Source organism: Microtus pennsylvanicus, chromosome 9, assembly GCF_037038515.1.
Source record: "Microtus pennsylvanicus isolate mMicPen1 chromosome 9, mMicPen1.hap1, whole genome shotgun sequence".
Taxonomy (NCBI): domain Eukaryota; kingdom Metazoa; phylum Chordata; class Mammalia; order Rodentia; family Cricetidae; genus Microtus; species Microtus pennsylvanicus.
The window spans coordinates 65812298-65824381 of NC_134587.1; the positions used below are offsets into that span (position 1 = coordinate 65812298).

The 12084-nt window shown below is 46.8% G+C and overlaps 1 protein-coding gene across 1 annotated transcript; it reads left to right on the forward strand.

The window, feature by feature from the left end:
• The first annotated feature begins 10940 nt into the window (after positions 1-10940).
• Ccdc70 (coiled-coil domain containing 70) lies at positions 10941-11612 on the forward strand. The gene has a single exon (XM_075984517.1). It carries the CDS (start codon positions 10941-10943, stop codon positions 11610-11612), a length of 672 nt encoding a protein of 223 aa, XP_075840632.1.
• The last annotated feature ends 472 nt before the right edge of the window (positions 11613-12084 follow it).

The following is a 12084-nucleotide window of genomic DNA, read 5'->3' on the forward strand; positions in this document are numbered from 1 at the left end:
GTCCCCGGGGAGCTTCCACATATGGTACTGGAGTCCTGTGAGCAGGCAGAAGGATCCTTTCCCTCCATAAATGCCCACTTCTCCCTTCACCAGGCTAGATGGCTCAGCTGGTCTTCACTAGATGCTGGTATTCCAAAGGAAGATGTTCTAATGCCAATGAAGAAATGAACTTGCCAGCATCTCAGGGTGTGAAACAAGCCTTGGAGGATTTAGTGAAGGAGGAAGAGCTATGTAGGGGAAAGGCCTACCAATGTGGCCATTGTCAGAAGATGAAAATTTCCAAGACCATGACTGGGCAAGCTGCTCAGAGGTCCTCCTGATGGTGTTAAATCTCTTCTCAAAGTTCACAGGTGATAACAAGGACAGAGAAGTGAGGGAAGTGAGTTAACCTGAGTCCCTTCCAGCCATACATGTCTCAACCCTATAGAGAATCATTGGTATATGCCTTCTATGCTGGGCTGGTTCATGACAGTGTGACTTGTCACAGTGGACATTACTTCTGTTATGTCAAAGCCGGCAATGGCCACTGGTAAAAACAGGATGATTCTGGGGTCCCAGGGTATGATGTGACTCTGTCCTCAATGGCCTACCTATGTGCTTTATGTTCAACAGACTGACCCCAAAAAGGATAGTGTCTATGCCACAGCCGGGATAGTAAACAGGCTTCTTGGCACCAAATACCAGGAAGGGAAAACATGCCAGAGTATGGTCAAGAGAGCATCTGTTGATTGACAGAAAAGCTGCAGAGCCGTGGGAACACATGGTGAGTAAAGCAACCAAAGAAATCTCCTTAGAGCAGTGGAAAATGCTTGAGAAATACAAGCACCTAAAGCCTGCATGGAACCTCAGGGAAATTGAACCCACTCTGTCAGCAAATGGCAGTGGTGATCCACCAGTCCACACATGGAGCAGACGGGGGCAAAACATCCTTACAAGGAGAATTGCTCCCATCGGCAGTCTACCAGGCTCCTGATGATAAGGAACCCATGAACAGCAGGCAGCTCTGTAGTCAGGAAGGGAGACAACGGTAGTGGCATTTCGTTTGTATTTTAATTAATAAAACTTGCCTGAAAGTCAGAGAGTAAAGCAGCCCCACTGGTCACCCTTACAGACCAGTCAGTGGTAACACACACCTTTAATCCCAGTAGCCACACTAGGGAAACCAGGCAGTGTATGCCTTTAATCCCAGAAACAGAGAGGGCTATAAAACAGGAGCAGACAGATCTCAGACTCAGTCTCATTCTGAGATTCTTGGAGGCAGGATTGCCATTTTGGACTATGGGAGAGGTAAGAAAGAGCCAGTGGCTGGCTGTTTCACTTTTCTGACCTTCAGGTCGAACCCCAATTTCTGCCTCTGAGTTTTTAACTAATCGTGTTCAGACAAGGTCTATGAAAAAGAATAAGCAAGATGAGGGTTTTCTGGCTGCTTACTTGGGCTCAATCCATAATTCCATAAAGATAGTTTGACAGCGGGTTTTTGTTTTTGTTGTTGTTGTTGATTTTTCAAGACAGTGTTTCTCTGTGTAGCTCTGACTGTCCTGGAACTCACTCTGTATGCCAGGCTGGCCTCAGACTCAGGTATGCACTGCCTGCTCCTCACTGAGGACTGGGATAAAAGTCATGTAAAATCACTGCCCAGTGACAGCTTTCTTAAAGTGAAACTTCCCCCAGAATATTCAAATTTCAAGTTCCTAAATTCCCACTTAGTTGAATATGCTGGGGATGTGGAAACACAAAACAGGAATCACTGCTGGATGGCCATTAGCAGGCACGTGTTCTTCTCATGGGGTTTGAATGGCCATTAGCAGGCACGTGTTCTTCTCATGGGGTTTGAATGGTCATTAGCAGGCACGTGTTCTTCTCATGGGGTTTGAATGGCCATTAGCAGGCACGTGTTCTTCTCATGGAGTTTGGGTGACCATTAGCAGGCACGTGTTCTTCTCATGGAGTTTGGGTGACCATTAGCAGGCACGTGTTCTTCTCATGAAGTTTGGATGACCATTAGCAGGCACGTGTTCTTCTCATGGAGTTTGGGTGGCCATTAGCAGGCACGTGTTCTTCTCATGGAGTTTGAATGGCCATTAGCAGGCACGTGTTCTTCTCATGGAGTTTGAATGGCCATTAGCAGGCACGTGTTCTCATGGAGTTTGAATGGCCATTAGCAGGCACGTGTTCTTCTCATGAAGTTTGAATGACCATTAGCAGGCACGTGTTCTTCTCATGGGATTTGAATGGTCATTAGCAGGCACGTGTTCTTCTCATGGGGTTTGAATGGCCATTAGCAGGCACGTGTTCTTCTCATGGAGTTTGGGTGGCCATTAGCAGGCACGTGTTCTTCTCATGGGGTTTGAATGGCCATTAGCAGGCACGTGTTCTTCTCATGGGGTTTGGGTGGCCATTAGCAGGCACGTGTTCTTCTCATGGAGTTTGAATGGCCATTAGCAGGCACGTGTTCTTCTCATGGGGTTTGAATGGCCATTAGCAGGCACGTGTTCTTCTCATGGGGTTTGGGTGGCCATTAGCAGGCACGTGTTCTTCTCATGGGGTTTGATTTCATTGGCTCTGCTCTCCAATTTCCTTAGATTCAGCAAATCCAAGGCAACAGCTCCGGATGACTGATTCACATTTAGCAATGAGTCAGGAGACACATAAGGAGATTCAGGGTTACAGAGCCATTCCAACCTAGGGAGTCCAGGGTAAGCCAAGAGGGGACCATGGGCTCTACTGGGAAAGGAGATCCCGAGAGTAAGAGGAGGCCTATGTGTCAGAAGACACTGGGGCTAGGAGACACATGCATTGGGTTTATGACAGAATCTTTGTACTATGGGGTATCCACCAGAGAAGACTGCTCAGACATGGGATTAGCCAATAGAAAGTCTTTATTAGCGGGCAGGCAGAGTAGGTGCCGGGTGGTCCCTATCTCAGTGGATCACTGAGCCTTTCTCAAGATGAACTTTTAATTAAGCACCAAATTCTCAGTTGACCTATTTCAGTTAACAAGAACAGTGGGCCCCAAGAAGAAAACAAAAGCCAAGGGGTAAGGGCAATACATTGGCCACAACTATGGACTTGGATGGATTAGGACTTTGTTTTCATTTTGGCACCCAGTAGAGTTAATGGAATGAGTTCTATGGCCTAATTGGTACGTCCATCCTGCGGTCAGTGGTGCCAATATCTGGGCGTCTACTATGGTCTCAGGCCTATTACACTTGTCCCACTGATCCATGATTCTGATCATATTAGACAGCAAGGCAAGGGAATTACTACTCCTGCTGATAGTAGACCTAAAGGGAGGTAGGTGGAACTACTCTTCAGCAGGATAGGATCTTTGTCTGATAAAGGGCTCACTATCATCACTTGGACACCTCTCAAGTATGTTTGTTTCTTCCACATTCAAAGGAACAACGGTTTGATGTTGAAACCCATTGTGCATTGTGTGTCCTCTCTAGAGAGAGAACATTGAAGCACATTCAGACCTTGACAAGGACCGAGAGTGGAGAGGTCCCCAGATCCCTTTGTGACTCTCTGGTTGTGACTCCTTTGCCATGCATAGGTGAAATGCAAGGACTGTGGGGCCTTTGGTCACGCCTCGAGGAGCAACAGGTGCCCCAACAAGTGTGGCTATGGCCTCCTAGTGCCACAGCCTCTGAAAACCAGGAAGGAGAAAGAGAACCAGGATCCTCGCAGGCTCTTGGGTCTCCCAACACCAGGAACCATAAACCAAGCTGAGAGAGACAAGAAACAGAAACAAGTCACCAGACAGAGGTGAGTGATGGCCAAGGGCCAGGGTACATATGGAAGGGGCTGGCAGGAGAGAAGGTGACAGAGGAGCTCATGGGGAAGCCACACCTCATCTTCTGTCCCCAAATATCTGAAAGGGGGCCAGAGATCTAGAAAGTAATCTCTCCTTCTGAGACAAAAGCTGACATGTGTCCCACACCATTGTGTGCCCCACACAGTTCTGATGAGCAGCAGGGGAAGGCACCCTTTATGGAATTTCCCATGGATAGTCCAAGGATGGAACAAGACTTCAACTTGGCGGTGAGTAAAAGACCTGATCCTGTCAAGGAAATTCTGTCTTCCTGGTCCCTGAAACATCATCCCTTTGCCTGCCATGGCGGGTCTTTGCTCGGCTCATATCCACTGTGCCCGTCAGATAACATAAACCTCTCTGGTGTGGCAGCATTGTTTCCCTGGGTCACTTCTGGAATTCAGACTGACTTGGGTTTTGATGTGGGAGCCTCTGCTGTGTGGTTCTCCTCCTTGTAGACCAGCTGTCCTAGAGGACAGGCAGCTTGTCCTTGTCTTCCTCACTTGTCCTTGAGCATGACCTTGGAGCTTAGCCTCCAGGTCCTCCTTCTATCAGAGCTCTGTATTACAAACGCAGCCTGCCCCATTAGCTTTCTGGCCCCCTTCCCCTCTGTCCACTGAATCTGCTCTTGCCATTAGGGCTCGGCTTCTTGCTGCTGCTTCTAGAACCCAGACTTTGATTGGAGAACTCTTACTGGAACCTACATGTCCCAACCTCTTCCTTCCTGTTGACTACAGAGTTGACCCAAAAGACCATGCTAGAGTCGGGGTCAAGGCAGGGCATCTAAGAACACCTACAAACAAGAGCTTCTCTGTTCTCATCCAGACCTTTTTGGTTTTTTCCAGACGCCTTCGGCTGCCCATGTTTCAAGCCAACCCCTGAGGATGCAATTCACCAGAATCTTTGGTGACTCCTGGATTTCCAGGTTCATCACAGCGGCCCCAGGACTTGGCATTCAAAGGGAAACACCTCCTTCTGCATGTCCTGCCTCTCAGGAGAATGGCGAACAAACACGCTCCCAGGTCCCATGGACTGTCCTCTATGAGGACCTTCAGGTCTCCTCGTCTTCAGAGGACAGTGATGGGGACTGAGTCGTCACCTGGAGAGAAGATGCCACCTCTGTTCAGACTGTCCACATGCCTCTGGGTTGTCACACAATGGCCTCTTTGGGGGGGAGAAGAATCTGAGTGGAAATGGATGTTCCTCTCCAGAATGAACTACGGAGATGACTGTAATCGCTCATGTTCACTTCAAAAGTGGCAACAAAACTGAGAACTCCTCCCTCCCATGCCTTGACTCACATCTCCATGCCCATAGCCTCAGCTCAGTGTGGACTCTGAACTATGAAGTGTGCCCCCTGAGAAATACTCTAAGGAGGTCACCTCTCTTCTCCTTGTCAATCAGTGGCATCTGGTAGATACTTCCCATAACCTATCTTCTAAGTGTCATGTTTTGATATTATCAAGTTTTATCATTAAAATTGTCATAGAAATTATGGATATTCAGAGGTTTTCCTGTGCCCAGGACATGGGGTTTTTCCAAATACCTATTGTTCAAAAAAAAAATCCACAAATGCAAGTGGCATTCAAACCTACCACATTGGGTGTGCCACACAGACATTGCACACACACCGTCACCTTATGATCACAAGACCCTTGAGAGGTAAGACAATCTGTAGGCCTTGCCATCTTAGCTATCCCTGTGTCGCTGAAGTGTTTGGTCTGATTGTCATACTGATATATAGGGACAACTACCATAAGGTATGGAACTCTGGGCACTGAAACTCAGAGTTTCCGGAGGGTTGTGTATTCAGTTACACTAGAATTGACTAACTCACAAAACGAGATGTTCTCTGTCTTTGTCTCTGTCTCCCCCATATATCTCTAAAACGCAAACACACACAAACACACACACACACTTGTACGCACACACACAATTTCCACCCTGGCTTTTGGCTTACAGCCATTCATGTCAACACCCACTGCCTCTTTTTTTTGGTAACTTTCATACTTAAGACACAGTCTCACACTGACTGGATGCTCTAACAGCTTGCATCTTTTAGTTGGCTAGCAGGATCAGGGATGTGTGTGTGTCTTGAGCCTACTAGATTGGAAGAGGGCTAACTTTTGTATAGGGATTTTCCCACAACCAACATAAGCTCTGGAAACTCTGTTGGGGCATCCCCTGCTGCATCCTCCTCTGTCATATCATAACCTCTGTTCCCTGGGTGCTACCCATGCTCTATGGGCTGCTGGGCTCTCAGTTGAAATAATTTCCTCGCTATCAACTCTTTCTGACTTCTCCAACAGCTCTCTTTTGCTTCATGCTCCATTCCTGACTTCACTAGATCGAGCAAGGGTCCTCCCAGGATCTTAATTGGTATGGGTTTGATGTCCTTGAGCCATGAGTCAGCAACTGTGTGCCTGTTGTCCCTGTTCTTTAAACTCCACGTCTGCAAAGACAAGATAGCTGGAGACGTCCTTGATGGACAGGTACTTCCTGATTCTAACTCTCCCTAAGGATACACATTATACACCCTCTGAGTTGAGGTCAGTCCTCTGCTCAGAACACTGTCTTCAGCACCTTGAAGGGAAAGGCATTGTGTTCTGCAGCTCAAAGCAGCTCAGCCAGAACCCAAGCTCAAGGTCACATTTGGTCTCAATTGATCTCACCTGAGACAAATCCACAAAAGTAACATTTCCTTGTTTTTTTGTTTTTTTTTTTGATGGTTTTTCTTTATTTACTTATGTTGAATTCCAGTTCTCCTTTTTCTTCACAGCTTTTAATACCCACAAAATCTTTCAGGTGTTACATTTGAAAATCACATTCCATTTCTTAAGTAAATGATAAAAACAGAGTCATCAAAAAAAAAATAAATAAATAAAAACAGAGTCATCTTGACAACGCACATGAAATAAATCTAAATAACTTGTCACAGAGCAAGCAAGGAACATTTTTTTCCTTAGTCAACTCCCTAATTGGTGGGCTGTAACTTGCAGCTGCAAAGAAAGAACCAGTCATTTTATTATTTTATCCAAATCAGGAACAGAAGGAGAAAGAGCACGAGCAAGGAACTCAGGACCGCGAGGGGTGCACCCACACACTGAGACAATGGGGATGTTCTTTCGGGAACTCACCAAGGCCAGCTGGCCTGGGTCTGAAAAAGCATGGGATAAAACCGGACTTGCTGAACATAGCGGACAATGAGGACTGCTGAGAAGTCAAGAACAATGGCACTGGGTTTTGATCCTACTGCATGTACTGGCTTTGTGGGAGCCTAGGATGTTTGGATGTTCACCTTACTAGACCTGGAAGGAGGTGGGAGGTCCTTGGACTTCCCACAGGGCAGGGAACCTGGTCTGCCCTTCAGGCTGATGAGAGAGGGGGAGTTGATTGGGTGAGGGATATGGAAGGCGGTGGCAGGGAAGAGACAGAAATCTTTAATAAATAAATTAATTAATTAAATAAAATTTAAAAAATCATTTCCTTCTTGTTATCTGTCTACACATGCATTGCAATTCATTACCACGGGAGGCTGGAGGATTTTTGAAAAAAAAAATATGTCAATCTACAAGTCATAGTCAATTCCAGGCTACCCTGGCCTAGGTTTTGAGACCTGACTTGATGGTAAACACTAATCACTAGTTGATGATAATCACTACCAATCCCCCCCTTACCACCCCTCATCACTACCATACCCTCAACAAAGGAAACAATACAAATTAATCAAGCAAGCAAAGAGATTCAGTCATAAAACTGAAACCAACCTTATCCAAACCAAGCAAAACGAAAAGAAAAAAGAGAAACCACACTAAAAGCGAAACAAACAAAAACCACAGTAAAAAAAAAAATCTCTAGGGGCTGGAGAGATGGCTCAGCGATTAAGAGCATTGCCTGCTCTTCCAAAGGTCCTGAATTCAATTCCAAGCAACCACATGGTGGCTCACAACCATCTGTAATGAGGTCTGGTGCCCTCTTCTGGCCTGCAGGCACACATGCAGACAGGACATTGTATACATAATAAAAAAAAAATCTCTATCCACAAAAAAGAATGTTGTGTGGATGATAAGCCTCTGACTTTCCTGCTATGCCCTGAAAATATGTGTCCGTCGAAGACACAGCCACCCAAAGGCATATACTGTGTTGGAAATCAACATCACATCATGTTTCAGCGTGTTTACATGCTTCCCGGCAGATGATCTGAGCACTGGCAGAAAACTCTTGCTGGGTCCTAGTCAAATTACCAAATGACAAAGACAAACAAAGCAAGCGACAAGAGCCCTTCATCACATACATAGGCCCCCGTGAAGCATGGTCCCAGAGGCCCTTCCAGAAACAACCTGGACAGAATCCGAGGTAACAGTTACAATTGGTGAAGTCCAAGATGACAGATGTCACCATCTTTCCAACCTTCTGGGTCCTCTCTCCTTTCATAGGTCTCTCACTGAGGGCCCCATCTTAGCCCCCACCCTGTGACTCAGAACTGAGTACAAAGGGGTCACTGTGAGGAGGGGAGGGGTGGGCCCAAGAGAGGCATCACTGGGATCCTGATGTGACAAAGACTGCCTGCCCTCTGAGGGCTACAGAGCTTTCCCAGGTGGGAAACAGCTAAGCAGTAAGTAACCTCAAAAGTAAGGTTATGAAGGCCAGGCATGTTTTTATTGAATTTAAAAGTATCTACATAGACACATATAGGCAGTTTTCTACTGTTCTTGATATATAATGCGTTTATACTTGATTTTACCGATTTTATTTCTGTTAAGAGCATTTGTTTTATATTCGTTTGTGTGTATAGGTATGGGGGTGTGACCACTGTGCATGTAGGAGTTGGCTTGCTCCTTCCCTTATGTGGCTTCCAGGAACCAAACGCAGGTCTTTTGCCTTGGCAGCAAGCACCAGCCACCTCGCCAGACCCTGCCCTGCCCCCAACCGGGCTCGCTGAGTCGTGGTAACAGGAGAAAAACTGGGGGCGATTTTCCCTCTCATATTCTAATTCAAGAAACTGCCGTCAGTTCAGCTGCTGTTTCTTGACCATCTACTCTGAAGCAGAAACTACGCTAGGCACTGTGCCTAGGGATGGGAGACGGGGCTACTAACTGGACAGGAGGGCGGCCCTGAGTCTCAGCAGCTGTGAAGAGAGGGGGTCTTCTTGCCTAAATCTGAAAGAATCAGGTCAATTAGTTCAAGCTATCCAGGGGAAAGGGACTAATGGAGAACTTAGCATATTCCAGGGATTCTAGATCAAGAACCATACGATGACATAAACAAAATCAAAGTTCTAAATTCAGTTATATTCATCCAGCATTGTTTTACTAGCTCCCAGGTTACAGAGACGGCAGGAAGAGACATCCATACATAATGTCAAGTATGTCAGGTAATGGTAGGACACTGGCAGACAGACACAGAGAGGAAGGAGAAACAAGAACTGGAGCCCATCCCAGAAGGTGAAGGAAGCCTTCGAGAGGACACAATTGGTGCTTAGGTGTAGAGGTAAAACTGCTCAAGTTGTATCTAGAGAACTCACTATATGCCACATGGAACAGAGTGGAGAGACAGAAGGAAGCAAAGAGACAGACAAGCAGCAGTCGGTTGGCTTTGATTTGCAGCCTATGGAGTCTTTGACTGCTTGTAAGCAAGTGTGATGCACCAGGACAAATCTTTAGAAATCCATGCAGGACGGAGAAAGGCTATACTGTGTAGGCAGAGAATCTGGACTGCAAAATCAACACCAGACACCAGGCAGGAGGGGAAAAGACATCCTACCCTGAAGATGAAACAGCAAATGTGTGCCTGCCTCCAAGAGATGTAAAGAATTAGAATTGATAGGGCTTGGTGGTTGAGGAGAAGCCTAGTATAGGAGATCAGAGGTGAGCCTCAGGTTTCTGGTTTGTGTTACTGGAGAGAAGGGAGGTCAACAGCCATACACACCATAGCCACTATCTCTTCGTGTATGCATATGCATCATGTACACACACACACACACCTCCTTCCATTGGTGGGGTTCACCATCCAATTCCCAGGTGTCTTAAAACAACTTTAACATGTGAGCCACCCAGTGTGAGTGAGCATGAAGACACACACAGTGGGGGGAAGAGGGAAGACAGAGGGTAGGAGGGAGAGAGGAAGAGAAGAGGGAGGAAGGAAAAGAGGGGGAAGGAGGGATAGAGATTCTTTATTTTCTCATCCCAATCCAAAAGAGAAAGAAAAACGCAGGGAAGGTCTGGAAACCCCCTGCAAATATCTGATGCTGCTCTACACTGTGGTGCTTTGGTGAGGGTCACTGAGGACAAACCTCTGCTTCCCAGAAGCACACAATGCAATCTCTGCACCCGAGTGTGCACACTGTCTGCATTCAGCTTTCCCTGCACTCTAAGCCTTTGTCTTTCTCGCCCTGCGATGGCCTTGGTAGTTATCTGGATTGTGGATTGTCCTGATATATGCTACCTGGTGTTGAAAATCCTCATCCTCTCCATTTCCCTCTTTCCTTTCCTGCCCTTCCCTTCCTTTCCCCTCTTGCCTCCCCTCCTTCCTCTTTCCCTTTCCTTCCCTCCCTGTCCTCTTCTCTCCTTCCCCTTAATTCCCTTTCTCTTCTCTTCCCATTCCCTCTCATCTTCCTCTTTTTTCCTCTTCTCTTCCCCTTTCTGGTGTAAAATATTTTTATGAACCTTTTTTTTATATATATACGACGTGTTTGCAGCCACTTCCCAAGCAAAAGAACAGAACACTGCCAACCCCTCTAAGGCCTTTCTCGGGCGCTCACCAATCATCTCTTTGTCGCTCCCCAGTTTTTCTGCCACGAACCACCTCAAATTATCACATCATCCTTGTGTACTTTGGTTCCGAGTTTAGCACTGCTGTCATTGTTGGGCGAGATTATTTGTGGAACACTAGACCTTGTATCCCTGTACGTATCAAGAAGCTCGGAGCCATGGCCACCCAGCATTCTTCTGTACTAAGTCTTGCCTCTCACGAAGAGAGCGGTGATTAAATTTTCCACTATCAGACAGGAGCCTCCCATACTCATGGACGTGTTCTCTCTGGGTACTCACAGGGTTTGACCAACTGACCTGGACGTGGCCAACAGACTAATCGCCAACACAGCCACCCCACCATTCCAGCTGACTGGAAGATGTTTCCCTTCAAGGTGAGCAAATGGATGGGGCTGGCTTGCCTCCGGGCCCTGGTGCTGTCCCCACCCAGTATTCGTCAGAAGAAACTAATACACAAGGTGCAAGAGGAAAAGGCTTTTCGAGAGGAGGTGAAAATTTTCCACGAGAAAATAAAAGACTTCCGGGAAGAGATATGGGATTTCCGAGGCAAGATCCGGGCTTTTCGGAGCCAGATCCTGGGTTTCCAGGGGGAAGAAAGACCATTCTGGGAAGAAGAGAAGACCTTCTGGAGAGAAGAAAAAACCTTCTGGGAAATAGAAAAATCTTTCCTGGAAGAAGAAAAGGCTTTCTGGAAAAAATACGGAACCTTCTGGAAAGAGGACAAAGCCTTCTGGAGAGAGGACAATGCTTTACGGGAAAGAGACCGGAATCTTCTTCAGGAAGACAAGGCTCTATGGGAAGAGGAAAAAGCCCTGTGGGTAGAGGAAAGAGCCCTGCTTGCAGAAAAGAAGGCTCTGTGGGAGGATAAAAAGTCTCTCTGGGAGGAAGAGCATGCCCTTTGGGAGGAAGAGAAAGCTCTCTGGGTGGAAGGCCATGGCTTCCAAATCCTTGGGGAGCAGAGACCCCAGAATGGTCCTCACCATGCCAATGAAGAGCCACAGTCAACAGTCTTCCCCCGAGGGCGTGCATAGTGAACACTAGACACGCTGGACCACGGGGAACAGCCATCACTGGTAGGGACCCAAGACCAGGGTGGCCCCATGTGCTAGAGTAAATAGACACTAATTTGTCTCTTTGCCATGAGAGAGATAATAAAGACCTGAGGAGTGGTTAATAGTATGATTCCTTATAACTTTCCCAGACATCATTACTGTTATTTTATCCACCATTCTCTTACTTTCCTCCCTCCCCCTCCCTGGAGTCCTCCCCACTTTTCCCATTTCACCAGTCAGATCACTGGTACCTGCTATCCCTCCCCCCATGCTCCGTCACACCCCACCCTGACAAAGGTCTCTGTTTTGTTTTGGTTTTTTGCTTTCCTGGTTTCTGCAGTTATTCCAAGACAGGTACTCACATCTGAAGATTTGGAGCAAGGAGCCTTCAATGACAGAACATGAGACCTTTGTCTTTCTGGGTTAATTCACTCCCTAGGTTATTTTCCAG

Excerpts from the sequence above, each read along its gene's own strand:
- Ccdc70 (XM_075984517.1), top strand. The coding sequence starts at position 10,941 with ATGTTTCCCTTCAAGGTGAGCAAATGGATGGGGCTGGCTTGCCTCCGG.